Source organism: Salmo trutta, chromosome 26 (assembly GCF_901001165.1).
Source record: "Salmo trutta chromosome 26, fSalTru1.1, whole genome shotgun sequence".
NCBI classification, from domain to species: Eukaryota; Metazoa; Chordata; class Actinopteri; order Salmoniformes; family Salmonidae; genus Salmo; species Salmo trutta.
The window spans coordinates 1,998,809-2,020,620 of NC_042982.1; the positions used below are offsets into that span (position 1 = coordinate 1,998,809).

The following is a 21,812-nucleotide window of genomic DNA, read 5'->3' on the forward strand; positions in this document are numbered from 1 at the left end:
TGTGTATAGAGCAGAATTCAATTTCCCCCCCATTTTATCCTCAATGTTGAGCAACTTTGCAAACTAGCTAGCATATGGAACAACTTTCTACAAAATGTTTCCTACCCGGTCGGTGACAGTGACGAACACGTACCACCAGACAGACCAACACAGACAGAAGACTTAAAGGCTCTTCATGGTTAATCTGATGTATGCATTGGCTCTGCAGCATTTACGGTGATATGGCCTCTGCGTTGTGCCAGTAACCGAAAGGGAGCTGGATCAAATCCCCAAGCTGACAAGGTAAAAATCTGTCGTCCTGCCCCTGAGTAAGGCAGTTAGCCCACTGTTCCCTGGGCGCCGAAGACATGGATGTTGATTAAGGCCGCCCCCCCGCACCTCTGTGATTCAGAGGGGTTGGGTTAAATGTGGAAGACACATTTCAGTTGAAGGCATTCAGTTGTACAACTGACTTGGTATCCCCCTTTCCTTTCATCCAGAGGCGGTGCTCCTAATGGCCGGGGACTTTAATGCAGAGAAACTTAAATCCGTTTTACCTAATTTCTACCAACATGTGCAACCAGAGGGAAAATAACTCTGGACCACCTATACTACACACACAGAGACGCGTACAAAGCTCTTCCTTGCCCTCCATTTGGCAAATCTGACCGTAATTCTATCCTCCTGATTCCTGCTTACAAGCAAAAACTAAAGCAGGAAGCACCAGTGACTCGGTCAATAAGGAAGTGGTCAGATGATGCAGATGCTAAGCTACAGGACTGTTTTGCTACAACAGACTGGAATATGTTCCGGGATTCTTCCGATGGCATTGAGGAGTACACCACACCAGTCACTGGGTTCATCAATCAGTGCATCGATGACGTCGTCCCGACAGTGACCGTACGCACATACCCCAAACAGAAGCCATGGATTACAGGAAACATCTACACTGAGCTAAAGGGCTGCCGCTTTCAAGGATCGGGACTCTAACCCGGACGCTTATAAGAAATCCCGCTATGCCCTCAGATGAACCATCAAACAGGCAAAGCGTCAATTCAGGACTAAGATCAAATCGTACTACACCAGCTCCGACGCTCTTTGGATGTGGCATGACTTAAACTATTACACACTACAAAGGGAAGCACAGCCGCGAGCTGCCCAGTTCACAAGCCTAACAGACGAGCTAAATGACTTCTATGCTCGCTTTGAGGCAATCAACACTGAAGCAAGCATGAGAGCATCAGCTGTTCCGGATGACTGTGTGATCACGTTCTCCGTAGCTGATGTGAGTAAGACCTTTAAACGGGTCAACATTCACAAGGCCGCGGGGCCAGACAGATTACCAGAACGTGTACTCGGAGCATGTGCTGACCAACTGGCAGGTGTCTTCACTGACATTTTCAACATATCCCTGATTGAGTCTAATACCAATATGTTTCAAGCAGACCACCATAGTCCCTGTGCCCAAGAACACTAAGGTAACCTGCCTAAAGGACCACCGACCCATAGCACTCATCTGTAGCCATGAAGTGTTTTGAAAGGCTGGTCATGGCTCACATCAACACCATTATCCCAGAAACCCTAGACCCACTCCAATTTGCATACTTCCCCAACAGATCCACAGTTGATTCAATCTCTATTGCACTCCACACTGCCCTTTCCCACCTGGACAAAAGGAACACCTATGTGAGAATGCTATTCATTGACTACAGCTCAGCATTCAACACCATAGTACCCTCAAAGCTCATCACTAAGCTAAGTACCCTGGGACTAAACACCTCCCTCTGCAGCTGGATCCAAGACTTCCTGACGGGCCGCCCCCAGGTGGAAAGGGTAGGTAACAACACATCTGCCACGCTGATCTTCAACACAGGGGCCCCTCAGTGGTGCGTGCTCAGTCCCCTACTGTACTCCCTGTTCACCCATGACTGCGTGGCCAGGCACAACTCCAACACCATCGTTAAGTTTGCCGACATCACAACAGTGGTAGGCCTGATCACCGATAACGATGAGACAGCCTATAGGGAGGAGGTCAGAGACCTGGCCATGTGGTGCCAGGATAACAACCTCTCCCTCAACGTGATCAAGACAAAGGAGATGATTGTGGACTACAGAAATAGGACCGAGTATGCCCCCATTCTCATCGACGGGGCTGTAGTGGAGCAGGTTGAGAGCTTCAAGTTCCTTGGTTGTCACATCACCAACAAACTATCATGGTCCAAACACACCAAGACAGTCGTGAAGAGGCTACGACAGCCTATTCCCCCTCAGGAGACTGAAAAGATTTGGCATGGGTCCTCTGATGCTCAAAAGGTTCTACAGCTGCACCATCGAGAGCATGCTGACTGGTTGCATCACTGCCTTGCGGCCTCCGACTGCAAGGCAGTGATGCAACCCCCAGACTCTCTGGAACTGACGGGCTGCTTTCAGGTTCTGCTCTTCTCCTTTCTGCTATTCAAGGACCTGTCCAATGTCGGCTGACACAACCTTCCACAAAAACAGATTAATAGGGGAGGAATAAGAGAAAATTACAGCTTAGAAAGCAAACCTACCATTCATTAGCTAAAAAGCCTCAATGTCACTTGAAAAAGCCAACTGACATTAGCTGCCCACATAATGTTAGCTGAGGATAATCAGATAGATAATACCATATCACCTTCTGGACGACTCCTGTAGGTGTCGGGCATGATGTGACCCAACACTGACAGCTGATCAGCACAGTCCTGCAGCACTGTACAGTCTGAGCAGCTCTACCCAAGACAAAAGAACCGACATCCTGATGGTCTGTGAACACTGAATTAGAGCGAAATCAGCCAAGCGGTTTATAGTACATTGTTCTATAAGTGATATTACATAGCTAGCTAGCTACTACCGTTAACTAACTGTGTGACACATTTTTGTGTTAGCAAATATCCTGGGCAAAATGCTCAAAACAATCAACAAATGCGTAGCTAGCTAGAGTTTTTACGTGTCTTCACGGAACATGTTGAAGTTTGCTAGCTATATTTATGGTCCATAAAAGGTCAGTAGTATAACTTAAGTATATTTTTGCTTGTTAGCTAGCCAAGCAGCACACTTGGTAGTTTATGCTGGTCACCATGGTAACATTATGTTTTATAATTGTTTTCCTCGTAATATTACAAAACACATACTTATTAATCTACTTTGATTCTTATGTTGTGTGAAAACGTGCAAGATAATGCAATAAAGTGACAGCTGAAGAAGTATGTGTTGATCACGCGCTAGTGATGGGTCGTTCGCGAACGAGCCGGCTCTTGTAGGTGAACGTTTGGAGCCGGCTCGCATATCAGAAGAGCCAAATCTATTTATAAAAATATAACAAAAATTAAGATATGAATAATCAAAAGATTTAAATGAATAGAATTAACTAATTCGAAGAACGAAAAAAATAAATAAAATACTATAGGCCAAAATGCTCAAGCGCACACATTCGTTTTGACTGTCTGCTCAGACTCATCTGTTGTTCCTGTCAATCAGACACTCAGTGTCAACCAATGAACCAAAGATGCGTGAGGGAGGGCTGAGCCAACTCACTCAGTCACACACTTAGCAGCTGAGGAGAGAGAGGAAGGACAGTAGCATTTGGATGCATTTTAATAATGTAGACAATGTTAGAGCACAGTGTAGAATTTACCAAAACAAAATCTGTTTCTACGCATAACCTACACCGGCATATGCGAACTGTGCACCCAACTGTGAAGCTAGCTGTAGCGGAGCTTCGGGAAACTAGCGGGCCTGCTAGTGATAGTGGTGGAGCCAGAACCTCCACACGTGGAGATGTATCCACTCAGTCAAGTAGGCCTACTCCACGACCCACAGCAACGCAGTCTTCTATGGACCAGTTAATGCCAAAGTCTGTCTGTAGCAAAACAAGACCAAATTGATATTGCATTGGCTAAAATAATTGGCACCGATTTCCAGCCATTTTCGATCGTAAAGGACAGAGGTTTTAGAAATTATAGCAATAGTCTAAATCCAATGTACACAATTCCAAGCAGGAAAACCCTTTCAAAATCACTTATTCCACAACCATACGAGAGCACACAGGCTTCGGTGTGGGAAAGAGTCCAAAAAGCTACTGCAGTTTGCCTTACCACTGACTGCTGGACATCAAGGGTAACCACTTCTTACATGTCGTTTACATGTCACTTCATTAAAGACTTTTCGATGTCTAGCTGTCTTCTGGACTGCTTTGAGTTCAGCGACAGACACACCTCAGAGAACTTGGTAGAGGTACTGTTGAAAGTGGCCAGAGAATGGCAAGTAGATGGAAAAGTGGTCTGTTGTGTTAGCGACAATGCAGCTAACATAACCAAAGCCATGAAAATGTTCAAATAGACCCATCATCCATGTCTTACCCACACAATCAACCTGATTGTAAGAGATGCTCTGAAGGTAATGAAGCCCACTGTGGACAAAGTGAAAGCAGCTGTGGAATAGTTCCACAGGAGCACAGTAGGTGCTGGAAAACTAAAGTCTACACAACGCTGGATGGGGATGCCTGAGCTGAGGCCTTAACAAAACTGCACTACAAGGTGGAATTCAACATTTTATATGTTTAAGCGGTTTCTTGAGTCAAAGGATGCCATCATCTCTACCCTGGCCATTGTCAATGCACCTGTTGATGCTCTGACCCAAGAGAAATGGGAGGAGGTGTGCAGAGTCCTGGAACCCTATGAGCAGGTAACAGTGGAGATCAGTGGAGAGAGGTACAGTAAGCAGTTATTGCTTCATTATTTAATTCAGTATTATATATGTATATGAGCAGTAGATGAGAATGTAGTATCAGTAGACAAAACATGAACCTGAACTAATAAGTTAATGTTCTCTCTTTTCAGCAATGTGACAGCCTCAAAAATGATACTCCTGTGTAAGGGTCTGCAGCGAATCACAGCCAGCCACCAGAAAGAAGAATATGTAACCACGGGACATGTGACAGAGTTGATGGACACCCTATGTTCATCAATTGACAGAAAGTTCCACAGAATGGAATATAATCACGTGCTATCAGAAACCGCTGCACTTGACCCCAGGTTTAAGAAGTTAGCCTTCAGTGATGCCAGAGTGATTGATGAGGCTCTTCAAAGAATAACCTCAGCCTCAGGGAGGGACAGCCCCAGCAGTCAGCTGGCTCAGGCACCAGGGCAACAGGAAGAAGAGGGATCAAATGGAGCAGAAGCACCAGCAGTAGTGTCACAAACGTCTGCTGTTTGGATGCTGTTTTACGAGAGAGCAACTGGGGATGCAGCACGAAATAATCCCTCAGCAGATGCCAGAATGGAGGTCCGATCCTATTTGGAGGAGCCCCTGGAGCTGGTGGAAGAACAAGGCCTCTGTCTGCTATTCTATTATTATGTTGTTCAGATTGTATTCGTTTTGAATTGTAACATTTATATGCACTTTGTTTATATACATTAAAAAAGTTTTACTTTAAATGCACATGTTTAATAGCATCCTTCTTTTTTACATTTATTTCAATTTGTGGGATGCTGCAGTTTTGCAAATTGTTATTTATTTTTCTTTGATATGGTGCAATATTCTATTATGCTGTTAAGATTGTATTCCTTTAGAATGGTTAGATTTATACGCACTTTGTTTATATACTTTAAATAGTTATACTTAATAGCATTCTTTTTCATAAACCAATGCATTTTCAAATACATTGTGGTTAAGGTAGAGTATGATTTCATTTAATAATTTAATTAGAATTGTTTTAACACTAATCATACTCAAACTATCCCAAACTGTTTGACTTGAAAAAATACAAAACATGTTTTTTTTAAAGAGCCGTTTGGGAGCCAAAAGAGCCGGCTCATTTTGGTGAGCTGAGCCGAACGAGCCGGCTCACTGAAAAGAGCCGGAAAACCCATCACTATCATGCGCCTCTGTCGTCACCGACTACGTACATTTCCCAGCATTCCGTTCCAACTTCCTTTTCCTCCATTTTGCTAACAGTGCAGGTGAGAAATATAAATAGTCAATTTTATAAAATCGAAATGTCTATGTTAAGTCTACTTTTGGCATAAATGTACGTCATTTTAAAGATAAATATACTTACGCTTGTCATGTAGTCTGTTTTTTGAGTCCGAGAGGTTGTGATGACGAAGATATAACTTGGATAGTTTCACGAAACTAATGGGCAAGCGCCGGACTGCAGGGATGAGGTTAACGAAATGCATTTCTAGTTAGCCTAAGTATTTCAATGTTAATTAGGATATAATAGTATTCCCTTATTTTGTGTGTTGGTGATTTAACGGACAAACACTACCACCGTGGCTAGTTAGCGACAGCCATCTATACCCAAGGAGATCTCGTTAACGTCCCAGTCTTTAACGTTTTTGTAGCTAGCTAACGTAAGCTATATAGTGTTGTAAATCGTCATGTCGAGACCATAATACATGACATTTTTTCTCATCAGGTTTTTCCGTGCCTTGGAATAGACTCAAGATGCCAGGAAGGTGAGTAGTCAATGTTAGCCTGCCACTATTAACGATACTGATTTGTTTAGGGCTGACCCCATTTAGTTGATAGGCTGTTGGTCGACCGAGATTCCTTTAGTCGAGCAGTCGCGCATATTTTTCTATGGTGAGCAAGATCCCTGTCTGATTCGCGCCTGTCTCAGTGGACTAATCCACTGTGGAGGCCACGAGGATGGCACAGGCCATCACTTAAGACGTGATACTGAAATTGTACAGATTATGTAAAAATAATGGCATAACACTAAATCTAATATTATTTTTTAACAAATGCGAGTACCCAAATTGATTTTGCCCCCCCACACCAAACGCAATATCAAAACAAACTCTGAACCAATTTTATTAATTTGGGGACAGGTCGAAAACCATTGAACATTTACGGCAACTAAGCTAGCTAGCTTGCAGTTGCTAGCTAATTTGTCCTGGGATATAAATGTTGAGTTATTTTAAAATTAAATGCACAAAGTCCTCTACTCCGACTATTAATCCACACATTAAACAGTCAACCGAATTGTTTCTAGTCAAATCTTCTTCCAGGCTTTTTCTTTTGGACATTTATATGGCGATTGGCAACTAACTTTCATAAGGTGTATTACCACCACTGACCTCTTAATCTTTCAGTCACCCACGTGGGTATAACCAATGAGGAGATGGCATGTGGGCAAATGCTTCTAAAAGCCAATGATGAGTTGAGAGGCAGGACTTGCAGCGCGTTCTGCGCCACAAATAGAAGCAACCTCTATTTTTGCGCCTGGCAAGGCAGACGCTCACGAGCAGTGTGGGTGCAATGATTGAAAAACGTGTATGTTCATTTATTTTGCACCGCTTGCACACGTGACGCGAGCGGTGTGGTCAACATGTAATTGTCTAAGGAAATTGAGGACAGTGGAAACCCCAATTTATTTAGGTCTATAATCAATAGCCTACGCTTATTTATTTAACTAGGCAAGTCAGTTAAGAGCAAATTCTTATATTCCAATGACGGCCTACCCCAGCCAAACCCTCCCCTAACCCAGTCGAAACTGGGCCAATTTTGCGCCGCCATATGAGACTCCTGATCACGGCTGGTTGTGATACAGCCCGGGATCGAACCAGGGTCTGTAGTGACTCCTAGCACCTAGATGCAGGAGGCCGAAAAGGTGCCTGGTTTTATAAATTATCCATATACAGTACAAGTCAAAAGTTTGGACACACCAACTCACTCAAGGGTTTGTCTTTATTTTTTATGCTGTAGAATAATAGTGAAGACATCAACTATGAAATAACACATGGAATCTAGGGCTGCACCGATATGACATTTTTGGCCGATATCTGATATTTTCCTTGCCAAAAAAACAATGCCGATAACCGATATTAAACATTTTAGCGGCTTTTTTAAGCATTCTAGTGCAGTTAAATAGTTGAAACGCACTCACATAACAAAAAGTTATTTTGTTGGCATTTACGTACAGTTGAAGTCGGAAGTTTACATACACTTAGGTTGGAGTCATTAAAACTCGTTTTTCAACCACTCCACAAATTTATTTTGAACAAACTATAGTTTTGGCAAGTCGGTTAGGACATCTACTTTGCATGACACAACAAATTTTTCCAACAATTGTTTAGACAGATTATTTCACTTATAATTCACTATTTCAGTGGGTCAGAAGTTTACTAAATTGACTGTGCCTTTAAACAGCTTGGAAAATTCCGGAAAATTCCAGAATATGATATCATGGCTTTTGAAGTTTCTAATTGACATCATTTGAGTCAATTGGAAGTGTACCTGTAGATGTATTTCAAGGCCTACCTTCAAACTCAGTGCCTCTTTGCTTGACATCATGGGAAAATCAAAAAGAAATCAACCCAAGACATCATTGGGAGCAATTTTCAAACACCTTAAGGTACCAGAATCATCTGTACAAACAAATCAATCCCAGAACAACAGCAAAGGACCTTGTGAAGATGCTGGAGGAAACGGGTACAAAAGTATCATATCCACAGTAAAACGAGTCCTATATTGACCTAACCTGAAAGGCCGCTCAGCAAGGAGGAAGCCACTGGTGCAAAACCGCCATAAAAAAGCCAGACAATGGTTTGCAACTGCACATGGGGACAAAGATCGTACTTTTTGGAGAAATGTCCTCTGGTCCGATGAAATAAAAATATAACTGTTTGGGCATAATGACCATCGTTATGTTTGGAGGAAAATGGGGAGGCTTGCAAGCCGAAGAACACCATCTCAACCGTGAAGCACGGGGGTGGCAGCATCATGTTGTGGGGGTGCTTTGCTGCAGGAGGGACTAGTGCACTTCACAAAATACATGGCATCATGAGGCAGGAAAATTATGTGGATATTTTGAAGCAACATCTCAAGACATCAGTCAGGAAGTTAAAGCTTGGTTGCAAATGGGTCTTCCAAATGGACAATGACCCCAAGCATACTTCCATAGTTGTGGCAAAATGGCTTAAAGATAACAAAGTCAAGGTATTGGGAGTGGCCATCACAAAGCCCTGACCTCAACCTATAGAAAATGTGTGGGCAGAACTGAAAAAGCGTGTGCGAGCAAGGAGGCCTACAAACCTGACTCGGTTACACCAGCTCTGTCAGGGGGAATGGGCCAAAATTCACCCAACTTATTGTGGAAGGCTTCACTAAACGTTTGTCCCAAGTTAAACAATTTAAAGCCAATGCTACACTCAATTAGTATTTGGTATGTAAACTTCTGACCCACTGGGAATGTGATGAAAGAAATAAATAATTCTCTCTACAATTATTCTGACATTTCACATTCTTAAAATAAAGTGGTTATCCCAACTGACCTAAGACAGGGAATTTACTTGGGCTAAATGTCAGGAATTGTGGAAAACTGGAGTTTAAATGTATTTGGCAAAGGTGTATGTAAACTTCCGAAATCAACTGTATGTCCCCATTACCAGTAAAACATAATTAACCTATTTCTTTCACTTACTTGCTGTGCTGTTTCGTTGTTCATTTGTTAAGTCGGTTCAGTCTCAACCAGGATTTCATCATACATGTCAAGCAGTAAAGTTTCAGCTGTCTGTCTGTCCGTGGTCTCTCTTCCTCGGTGCACACTGTCACTGTGTCTGTTTCCATCTTGTGTCTGCATCGAAGTAGCGTCCTTGTACCTAGCATTGCGCATGGCGGCGACACAGTAGAGGCTCAGAGAATGCCACCGACTCGCTTGTTCACAGCCTCTACTAGAGTACTTTTCCAAGTTAACCCGACGGCCTCTGTTGGCATTTTTGTTGAGCAGGCATTTCAATGCCATGACAGGGTATCGCGTCTGCTGCGGACTGAGTTATTTCTCGAGTTAGTTGTTTTGAATGAAGCTTGGCGTGTTGATGTTTCAAACATGTTCTCAAATGCAATTGAAAGGGCAGCAGTGGTATGAGAACCAGCACATTCTTGAGCATGCGATATGGCTTTCCTCAGTAGGAAATCCTCGTCGACCCTCTGTGCTGTCAGACTCAGCATGCTCGTGGGGCTGACATCGCTGGTCCAAATGTCAGTCGTGAAGCTAATAGCAGTGACGCCCAAAGCAAGTAGCTCATGGATGTGAGTTTCAACAGTACTATGTAAAGCCGGTAGGGCAACATCTGAAAAATAGCGCCTACTTGCTAGTGTGTACCGGTGCTCGACCATTCGGCGAAAGCCAACATCATCCACGTCAGAGAACGGTTGATTGTCAAAAGCAATGAATTACATTATCTTGGCATTAATGGATTTTGCCTTTGATTTGTCTCGCAGAAATGTTCAGACTTTTTCAAATGACTGCTCAACTTGTTTACTGCTCAATCCACACAGACATTTTTGGCTAGGTTAGGAATGATGTGTTGCACGTATTTTTCGTGGCTTTATTATGACATGGGCCTACGTTATATAGGTATGCACGTCAGCTTTGACATTGGTTTTGCACATCAGCGTTAAACTGGACATCAGGCCGATGTTGGCATTTTTAGCTAATATCGTCCGATTCTGATATGCTTACCGATATAGTGCATCCCTTAAGTCATTTGTGTCCATTATCATTAACCTCTTGCATCTAGACGTTCCGCTAGCGGAACACCTGCTCCAATATCCAATGATGGGCGTGGCGCGAAATACAAACTCCTCTAAAATCCGAAAACTTCCATTTTTCAAACATGACTATTTTACAGCATTTTAAAGACAAGACTCTCGTTAATCTAACCACACTGTCCGATTTCAAAAAGGCTTTACAGCGAAAGCAAAACATTAGATTATGTCAGCAGAGTACCCAGCCAGAAATAATCAGACACACATTTTTCAAGCTAGCATATAATGTCACAAAAAACAAAACCACAGCTAAATGCAGCACTAACCTTTGATGATCTTCATCAGATGACAACCCTAGGACATTATGTTATAGAATGCATGCATGTTTTGTTCAATCAAGTTCATATTTATATCAAAAAACAGCTTTTTACATTAGCATGTGACGTTCAGAACTAGCATACCCCCCGCAAACATCCGGTGAATTTACCAAATTACTCACGATAAACGTTCACAAAAAACATTAATTATTTTAAGAATTATAGATACAGAACTCCTCTATGCACTCTATGTCCGATTTTAAAATAACTTTTCGGTGAAAGCACATTTTGCAATATTCTCAGTAGATAGCCCAGCCATCACGGCTAGCCATTTAGACACCGACCAAGTTTAGCCCTGACCAAACTCCGATTTACTATTAGAAAAGTTTGATTACCTTTGGTGTTCTTCGTCAGAATGCACTCCCAGGACTGCTACTTCAATAACAAATGTTGGTTTGGTTCAAAATACTCCATTGTTATATCCAAATAGCGGCGTTTTGTTCGTGCGTTCAAGACACTATCCGAAGTGTAAATAAGGGTCACGAGCATGGCGCATTTCGTGACAAAAGATTTATAAATATTCCATTACCGTGCTTCGAAGCATGTCAACCGCTGTTTAAAATCACTTTTTATGCCACTTTTCTCGTAAAAAAGCGATAATATTCCAACCGGCAAAGCGTGTATACGTACAAAGAGAGAGAAAATAAAAGCATGCTTTCCCCTCGTGCACGAGCCTGAGTCTCATAGTACTGTTACTGGCCACTATCCAAACGAGCTAATGTTTTTCAGCCAGAGCCTGCAAAGCCACGATTCAGCTTTTTGCCGCCTTCTGAGATCCCATGGGAGCCGTAGGAAGTGTCACGTAACAGCAGAGATCCACTGTAATGGATAGAGATAATCAAGAAGGGCAAGAAATGGTCAGACAGGGTACTTCCTGTACAGAATCTTCTCATGTTTTGGCCTGCCAAATGAGTTCTGTTATACTCACAGACACCATTCAAACCGTTTTAGAAACTTTGGAGTGTTTTCTATCCAAAGCTAATAATTATATGCATATTCTAGTTTCTGGGCAGGAGTAATAATCAGATTAAATCGGGTACGTTTTTTATCCGTCCGTGAAAATACTGCCCCCTAGCCATAACAGGTTAATCAGTGTGCTTAACCTCTCTAGTACATGTGGGACGAACTCGTCCCACCTACGTAACAGCCACTGAAATCCAGTGGCGCGATTTTTGAATCGTTAGAAATGCTATAACTTCAATTTCTCAAACATATGACTATTTCACAGCTATTTAAAGACAAGAATCTCGTTAATCTAACCCCACTGTCCGATTTCAAAAAGGCTTTACAACAAAAGCAAAACATTAGATTATGTCAGCAGAGTGCCCAGCCAGAAAAAATCTGACACCCATTTTTCAAGCTAGCATATCATGTCACATAAACCCAAACCACAGCTAAATGCAGCACTAACCTTTTATAATCTTCATCAGATGACACACCTAGGACATTGTGTTATACAATACATGCATGTCTGTTCAATCAAGTTCATATTTATATCAAAAACCAGCTTTTTACATTAGCATGTGACGTTCAGAAAAAGCATAACCACCGCAAACTTCCGGTGAATTTACTAACAGTTTGCTAAATTACTCACGATAAACGTTCACAAAAAGCATAACAATTATTTTAAGAATTATAGATACATTACCCCTCTATGCACTCGATATGTCCGATTTTAAAATAGCTTTTCGGATGAAGCACATTTTGCAATAATCTAAGTACATAGCCCGGCATTACAGGGCTAGCTATTTAGATACCCACCCAGGTCAGCATCCACCAAAATCACATTTCCTATAAGAAAGATGTTCTTACCTTGCTTGTTCTTCATCAGAATACACTGCCAGGACTTCTACTTCAATAACAAATGTTGGTTTGGTCCCAAATAATCCATCGTTATATCCAAACAGCGACGTTTTGTTCGTGAGTTCTAGAATGCTTCTTCGCGGTGTCGCGCATGGCGCATTGGCGTGTCAAAAATGTCTAAATATTCCATTACCGTACTTCGAAGCATGTCAACCGCTGTTTAAAACCAATTTTTATGCCATTTATGTCATAGAGAAGTGTTAATATTCCGACCGGGAGTATGCATTGAGCCTAAACAGCCGAATAAAATTTCTCCTCAGAAGCGACTCATGCACGCGCATCATTGAAAGGTCCTCCGAGCATCCACTTACAAAAGGCGATAATATATTTCAACCTGAGGTTCCCTCGTAAACCTTCAGTTATTTCGCGGGCTCTGAGAGCCTATTGGAGCCCTGGGAATTGTCACGTTACAGCTAAGATCCTTACTTTTCAATAAAAAGAGGTAAGACGCACGACTCCTTGTCAGACAGGGTACTTCCTGCTTGAAGCCTTGTCAGGTTTTTGCCTGCCATAGGAGTTCTGTTATACTCACAGACACCATTCAAACAGTTTTAGAAAATTCAGAGTGTTTTCTATCCAAACCTGAACAATAATATGCATATTCTAGCTTCTGAGTTGGTGTAGGAGGCAGTTAAAAACGGGAACATATTTTTTCCAAAATTCTCAATACTGCCCCCTATACCAAAGAGGTTAAAGCATCAGACAAGCTCAGTGTATGTTTTTATTTTATTGAATCACCGTGTCTGTGTATATGGAAAAAATAAGTTTAAACATTTAGACCAGTCGATTGGTCAATAGAACGACGATTGTTGCTACTCAACATATTTGTGAGTCAGTACTTAGCTTGGTATGGTAAATGTTTCAAGCTAATTGATACTGAATTTTAAATGTTAGTTCAAAGTAGGTCGTTCAATTGTGCGTTGGTTGATTCTGCTGAGTGTTTAGGGTATATGGTTGACTGACTGGATTACTATGGCTCCAGGATGTGGGACTGATGATACACTGGTTGAGTGCTCTGGTTTATGCATTCTTTTAATATTTCAGACTGTGGAGCAAGGCAATCTTTGCCGGGTACAAGCGTGGCCTAAGGAACCAGCGGGAGCACACAGCCCTGCTGAAGGTGGAGGGAGTGTACACACGGGAGGAGGTTGACTTCTACCTAGGCAAGCGCTGTGCTTACGTCTATAAGGCTAAGAAGTAAGTTTTACATCTTCTGTCTCATTGCGAATTTCAAATAAGGACACCCCAGTTTTTTTTTTTTACCAAAAAGACGGACTTTTGCGTTTCCACCTACATGGCCTGCCTCCAGTGCATCACTGGGCCATGGCCTCAGTGGACCTGCTTTGACTTGGGGCTGCTGGTACTTTCAGCTGGCATTTACATAGCATTTAAATCGCTATGAAAAGTTTCCCAATAATAACACAACCCCAATAGAATTCTAGAATGCTGCTGTAGATTACTGAGAATAAGATAAAGCTAATTTTCTCAGACAGCTCAAAAACAATTAACAAATTACAATTAGAAGATAACTTTGTTTTAAAGAGCACAACCTCTAACCATTGGAGTAAATGTCACTAAATTACTCACTTAAAATGTACCAAGTGTATATATTATACTTGTAATATTTAAATGTAAATAATAATTGTAATGTGACCAGAGGACAATATTCAGAAACTATTTCAAAACCCACACAAAGTAGGCTATTTGACAGCTATTCTTACTTCTGTAAAAATGCAAACAACTATTCAGAGACTATTTAAAAATGTAGATAACCTCAATAAGATTTAGTACAGACTAGGCCTGACACAATGTTGAAATAGTAGCCTACTTTGACAACTCAGTGAATATAACAAGTATTAGAGACCGATAAAGAGAGAACACAACTGTTCAGAAACTAAAGATTTGTAGGACATACATATTTATAGTGACATATTTCACACTGTCACTTTAGTCTTTGCATTCAGCGTACATATCATGGAACTTCTGGGAGCATGGCCCCACCCTGCAAAGTGGCACATAAGAGTACCCAAAGGAGGTTTCTACATCTCCCTCACTCTTTGACATGCGTCCACTCAGGATGCACATCACACACCCTCTAGCAAGCTTTAAACTTCACCTGCTTTCATATGAGTTCCAACTCAGTCCACACACCCTGGTGCCACACTCTTGGCTCCCCTCTTCCTGCCTCTAGCCATATCACAAAGTGAATGCACAAGCTGCATTTTAATACCTTCTGGAACCAGCGGTTACTGGGAATGGGTCTTCAGAGGGACCCCCACACAATGTATGCATTTATGATGGAAATGTTGAGCATACCCAGAACACATACTTCCACCGTTTCTGCCTGTGTCAAACATTGTAATAGCTCCTCAATTGGTCAAGATGGTCAACCCTGCCCATTTTTTTTCTTGTTGTAATCCATTAAAAGATAAACAGAAGTTCCTACCACTTTTAAAAACAACTCTAAAACCACTCACTTGAGGCTGTGTGGTTGAATGGTGGGACTTGGGGCAGACACGCTATTATTTTTTTTGCAATTTGATGTGTTCTTGTTTTAATTTGGTTCCATGACACAAGACTGAATCTGCTCACTGTCTCCTTCAATCTCATCAGGAACACAGTGACGCCTGGTGGCAAGCCCAACAAGACGCGGGTAATCTGGGGCAAAGTCATGCGCGCTCATGGCAACAGTGGAATGGTGCGGGCCAAGTTTAGCAGTAACCTCCCAGCAAAGGCCATGGGACACAGAGTCAGAGTGGTGAGTGGTACCTTCTGCTCTTCCCTGATGATTAGCGTAAGGTTTCTTCTGGACCCAGCAGACAGTCCAGTTTTGTTCTAACCCTGCACAGCCCTTTTTTTGCACTGTGCTGGGTTCGAGCAAAAACTAATACAGCTGAAAGGAAGTGCTACAAGCCAACAGTATAGAATATTGTTTTATCCCTATACAACCGCACCCGATTTAAACTACACAGCTACTCCGTAGACTTTTGATTACTTAATTCAGGTGTGTTTTTGTAGGGCTTGAACAACAATGTCTAATATCAGAGGTACTTTAGGAATGAATTTGGATATACTTGAACTTTTGTTAGTTCAAGGAACTACCATGTAATTCCAGATCCCCTCTTAAAAAAGATATTGTCAGATGGAAAAGGCCTTCTGTTCAGTGGTTTAATCTTTGGATGAAAAGTACGTAGCTTTGTATGCAACATCCATTACAAATAACTTGTAGAACGGCGAAGTGCTTCATTTCCCAAATTTGGATGGTTCAACACGTTTGTTTTTTTAGCCACCTTTGAGCAGGCAAGTCACTTTATTAACCTTTGCCTGCCCATAGTTGTTTAAAATCACATGATGCATTCTAGATGTCTTCAGTATCTCTCGATTATGTCGTTGTGTAACAACTTGTTTTCTATCATTTTGACTATGAAAGCTAGAAACCCACTGTTTCCTGTAGCTTATTAACCTGACCAGTCTTGCTACAGTCCAGTTCCGGTGTGCAAGGGCTGCAGACAGTGGCTATGTCCGAATACCCATACTAGCGCAGGGCTCGACATATTGAAAGAATATAGATTGAAGGCTAACCGCCGGTCATGTTTGAAAAATGTAAGGAGGGTTAATTATCATTAATGTCGAAAGGCTTGATTCATTCGACATACTCGAGGCATGGTTCATTTACATCTAATGGTCATGACCAGAGAGGGAAGGACAGTGTTTTCCTGCTAATTGCATTTTGGAACCTTCACGCAAAGCCAGGCTTATAATATGAAGAAATTTAAACTTGGTCAATACTTTAAGATAAACTGTCTAATCTGTTGGATCTGCCTCATTGCTTTTTAAAATGTTACAAAATTCATGGAACTATGCATCTGTCGTTCCAGTCTATTTTGAACCGCAGACATGTTTTTTTATTGTTGTCCCAGGGACGACGGAACGCCGTTAATTTTAAACTTGGAAGGAATTATTTTAAGATGGTCATACTATGGATCATTTAGCTATTTGATTTTCAATTTTAGCACCCCCTTTTAGGTAGCCCAAAATGATTTGATAAAATATTGGATTTGGCGTTTACTACTATAGTTATAGAAATGCATTGAATAAAACATTCATAAATGGTAAGACAGTTAATAAATAATCTTAAGAACAAGTTTAAGTGTCCTATATATTGGAGATATAAAAAAGCTCAGGATTTTTTAAATGTAATTTCTTTACACTATTTAACAACCCCTTTTTTGGTTAGGCACAAAACTACCTCAATAATTCCATTTATTATTCTTTTAACTGTAACCTTAAGATGAGTCCTGTGACACTTTTGGGGGTCGTAGAGCGAAACTGTGAACACCATTGTGTTTGTGAGTCTCCCATTTTCCATATAGTAGTCATAATAATTTTGTATGCCAAACTGTTCGTACAGTATACGTTTTTGTGAAAATACTTATTTTCAGGACGCCTCGTAGTCTGACTTTTGCCCGGCTGCCTTCCACTGCAGATGTGGAAGGCCGCCATAGGCGGATGCGAGTTGAGACACAGCCCAGCTCATGCAAAGAAACATATCTCTAACTTCAACTGACGGATTTTGTTAGTGTTTTTTTGATTGACGCACTGGTCCATCAATCGACTCTAGGGGTTTTAAAGGGGGAGTTGTTGTATTTTGAGACATGCTTGAATATGCAAATCCAATAAGCAGAGTGTAGTCTACATTTTTGTCTGATTTACTATGGGGGAAAAATATAGTAATGCATTTTATTTTTGGAAAGTGATTCCTTGCATCATACAATGATGTAAAAATTGTATTGCGGACCATTTTTTGGGGGTGAACAAGTAAAAAAAATTAAAAATCTGTCCTACTTGTCCTAAGGACAAGTGGCAAAAGTTAATTGTCAAGTCCTGTAGGGTACTAATTTGTGTGTTTATATTTTATATATATATTTTTTTTACCTTTATTTAACTATGCAAGTCAGTTAACTTCTTGGGGCTATGTGGGACGTTAGCGTGCCACCCGTGGCGCACCCTATCAACAGCAGGTGCATTTCAAGAGCGGCAAATTTGAAACCAAATAAATGTCAAAATTCAAATTTCTCAAACATACAACTAACTTACACCCTTTGAAAGATAAACATCTCCTTAATCTAACCACGTTGTCCGATTTCAAAAAGGTTTTACGGGGAAAGCATAAAGTTAGGTTATGTTAGGAGAGTACATTGACAATAGCTGTGTGTAATGTATTGTCGATTCAAAGACAGGCGTCACCAAAACCATAAAATCAGCTAAAATTATGCACTAACCTTTTACAATCTCCATCAGATGACACTCCTAGGACATTATGTTAGACAATGCATGCATTTTTAGTTCTATCAAGTTCATATTTATATCTAAAAACAGCGTTTTACTATGGCGTTGATGTTCAGGAAATCGTTTCCCTCCAATACCGGCAGTCAAGTCATGACAACAAAATAATGAATTAATATTAGAAAACATTGGTAAAATATTATATTGTCATTCAAAGAATTATAGATTTACATCTCTTGAACGCAATCGACTTGCCAGATTTAAAATTAACCTTACTGGGAAATCACACTTTGCAATAATCTGAGCACCTCGCCCAGAAACATACGCATTACGATACAGACTAACCGCCATGTTGGAGAGATCTAAAATCGAAAATACTATGTAAATAATCCATTACCTTTGATTCTCTTCATCAGATGTCACTTCCAAAGAATCCCAGGTCCATAACGAATGTAGTTTTGTTCAAAAAAGCTCATCATTTATGTCCAAAAAGCTCTGTGTTGTTAGCACATGATCTAAGCCAGCCGGACTTCACTTCACGAACGGAAAAAATATATTTACGTTCGTTCAAACATGTCAAACGTTGTATCGCATAAATCATTAGGGCCTTTTTCAACCAGAACATGAATAAAATTCAAGGCGGACCATTGGGTTCTCTTTTAAAACGTTTCGGAATGAGAGTACCCAACATGAACTCGGGCGCCAGGTGTCTAATGGGCCATCACCGTTCCAAGGCTCTTCTTCGGTCAGATCTCACTGTAGAAGACTCAAAACACTTTGTAAAGGCTGGGGACATCTTGTGGAAGCAATAGGAAGTGCCAAAACATTCCTCAGCCCCTTTGTTTTTCAATGGTATAGGCTTAAAGTCAATTCAACACATCAGGTATCCACTTCCTGTCAGAATCTATCTCAGGGTTTTGCCTGCCAAATGAGTTCTGTTATACTCACAGACACCATTCAAACAGTTTTAGAGACTTTAGGGTGTTTTCTATCCATATATAATAAGTATATGCATATTGTAGTTACTGGGTAGGATTAGTAATCAGATTAAATCGGGTACATTTTTTTATCCAGCCGTGAAAATACTGCCCCCTATACCCTAACAGGTTAAGAACAAATTCTTATTTACAATGACGGCCTAGGAACAGTGGGTTTAACTGCCTTGTTCAGGGGCAGAACGACAGATTTGTTTTACCTTGTCAGCTCAAGGATTTGATCTTGCAACCTTTCGGTTACTAGTCCAACGCTCTAACCACTAGGCTACCTGCTGCCCCATATGCACTGCTTATCAGCTGTTGTCAAGCATGGGAGTCGGTAAAGACTAGTTAATTCTACTACATCAAAAGCCAAAATGAGTATGCAGTTTAAGTATATAGTACGCTAGTATGGGTATTCGGACATGTCCAGTGACTGGTTGTGTATGAGGCCAGCTGGGAGGTGCTGAGAACTTAAAAAATAAATAAAAATTCAGATGTTGGGCTGGTGCTGTAGATCATACATTTTATGTTGAAAAAGGGTGGGATTTACCTGAAAGGCACTTGGCCTATAGACATGTCGGTTTCCTTTAAATGTTTAATTGGCAGTGTTACACCGTGTGACACTACTTATTATTGCTGTGCATCTGGGTTGCGGGGAGAAACAACGTACTACTGAAGCTACAAACGCTTTGGGAAACCCACTGCTGAAAAATAAAGGATTTGTTTTCCTTACAAAAGTTAAAGCAAAAAATCACTAACCTTTTCATTAGTTTTATTTAAAATCTACTTAATGGATTGTTTTTAGTGATAAGAATGATGTATGACCACTACATATTGGGCAAGTGCTTGGAAAAACATCTGGAAGAGCCAATTTCCCACTCACTGTATGGCTGTGGTTTGTATTGATTTGGTGCCCATGAACTCCACTAACTGCTCTCTCTGCTTTTGTCTTTCAGATGCTGTATCCATCTCGTGTGTAATGTGCAGTTTTTGTGTACATACAATAAACAAGTCAGGACCACAATTGGTGTTCTGTGTTCTCTTGGCAGTTGGAGGGTGGGAATCCATCACTGGCCTCTACGGTAGAATGGCACGGGGGAGGGGTGAACACATTTTCGAAGAATGTTATTTTCAGGGCTTTACAAAAGGAATTGTTTTGTTAACCTTCATTCTTTCTTGACCAGTCAAGTGTTTTTACACAAAAACAAGTTACTGTTGGGCTTTCTGAATAGTGATGGAATTTGAGGATTAAAAATTAAGATTGGACAAAGGTATAGGTCAATGTCTTTTTGTTGTTGTTTTTAATCAGGGGAAATAATTTTGCCTTGCTAATACATTATTCATATGCACAGTTGGGTAACAGGGTCTCATTTCTAAACCTCAGGGATTGCTACTTCATAGTATTAGTTTTAATGCCGGACAGGGTACTCTTTGTGCACAGATCTAAATTCTGTTCCTCAGTGTTTCAAAGATGGCTATGGTGTCAAAACATGGATGTACAGGATTTGTTATGGGGGTGCCAAGTCTCCATAACTCAAACCTCCAGTTTGCAATTGGCACCAGTACTTAATTGTTTCAATATGACACAACTAGCAACTTTTTTTTTCACTGCTTCATTGCTAAGCTTGGCACATAATTGAATTTAAATTGACTGTATTTCAATCCAGATGCGTGACCAGCGTTATTTCTTGGCAAAAAGCCCAGCGGCACATTCAAAAGGTATCATACATATGAAAAGATTACAAGAGAAGCAAACCGCTGTTTAAGCCCAAACTAATAGTGTATTTTTGATGACGATTTTACTGAGATACAGTTCAAATAAGCAAATCAGTCAATTGAAATGAATTTATTAGGCCCTAATCTATGGATTTCACATGACTGGGCAGGGGCGCAGCCATGGGAGGGCATAGACCCACCCACTTGGGAGCCAGGCCCAGCAAATCAGAATGAGTTTTTCCCCTCAAAAGGGTTTTATTACAGACAGAAATACTCCTCCAGTTTCATTAGTTGTATGGGTGGCTGGTCTGAAAATCCTGCAGGTGGAGGTCCTGGGCTGGTGTGGTTACATGTGGTCTGCGGTTGTGAGGCTGGTTGGAGGTACTGCCAAATTTTCTAAAACATCGGATAAATGGTGTGGGTCGTTTGTAGAGTAGAAATGTGAGATTATGATCTTCATAATGCTAAATAGACTAGCTAAAGATTTAGTTCATAATGTATTGGGCTGTAAGCTAAGGTTTTAGTCAAATGGGATATATATTTAATAACTGCAGCCTACCTGTTTTCGATCACATAAAGCCGAGGCAGGCAGGGCTGAAACTCGAGGACTATGATTTCAAGAGGGAATACTGTGATGTAGAAAGTACTATGGCTCCCATAGAGCCAACTTGGTCTTAAGAGCGTTTCGTATTCTGTATGTAAATCGGATACACTCCATTTGATATGGTTGCATAAGACCGATGGTTACTAAACCAAAAATGAAAGGAAGATGGTTGGTCAGGGCATGTGTATAAGGTCTGGGTGGATGGATGTGTGTATAACGCAAACATCTTGCAACCCAAAGGTTGAGAGTTCGAATCTCGTCACGGACAACTTTAGCATTTCATGCCATTAGCAACTTTTCAACTACTTTCTACTTTGCAACGACTTAGGTTAAAGCATTAAGGTTAGCTAACATGCTAACTCCTAAACATACTCCTAGCCTAGCTAACTTCAGCCACTTAGCTAGAATTTGTAACATATAATACGAAATGGGTGATGTACATCCACAAATTAATACATACCATAATTTAACATATCATCTACTAGATGGAGTATC

The 21,812-nt window shown here is 41.0% G+C and overlaps 1 protein-coding gene across 1 annotated transcript; it reads left to right on the forward strand.

Moving 5' to 3' along the window:
- The first annotated feature begins 5,872 nt into the window (after positions 1-5,872).
- Positions 5,873-20,021, forward strand: rpl35a (ribosomal protein L35a). Its single transcript, XM_029714343.1, has 5 exons — positions 5,873-5,960; positions 6,419-6,458; positions 13,779-13,931; positions 15,348-15,492; positions 19,954-20,021. Exons 2-5 carry the CDS (start codon positions 6,448-6,450, stop codon positions 19,975-19,977), a joined length of 333 nt encoding a protein of 110 aa, XP_029570203.1. The 5' UTR covers positions 5,873-5,960; positions 6,419-6,447; the 3' UTR covers positions 19,978-20,021.
- Positions 20,022-21,812: the final 1,791 nt, after the last annotated feature.

Bases quoted from the DNA above. Each gene is read 5' to 3' on its own strand.
- rpl35a (XM_029714343.1), top strand. The intron at 13,932-15,347 runs GTAAGTTTTACA...CAATCTCATCAG, and splicing joins TACGTCTATAAGGCTAAGAA to GAACACAGTGACGCCTGGTG. The intron at 15,493-19,953 runs GTGAGTGGTACC...TTTGTCTTTCAG, and splicing joins TGGGACACAGAGTCAGAGTG to ATGCTGTATCCATCTCGTGT.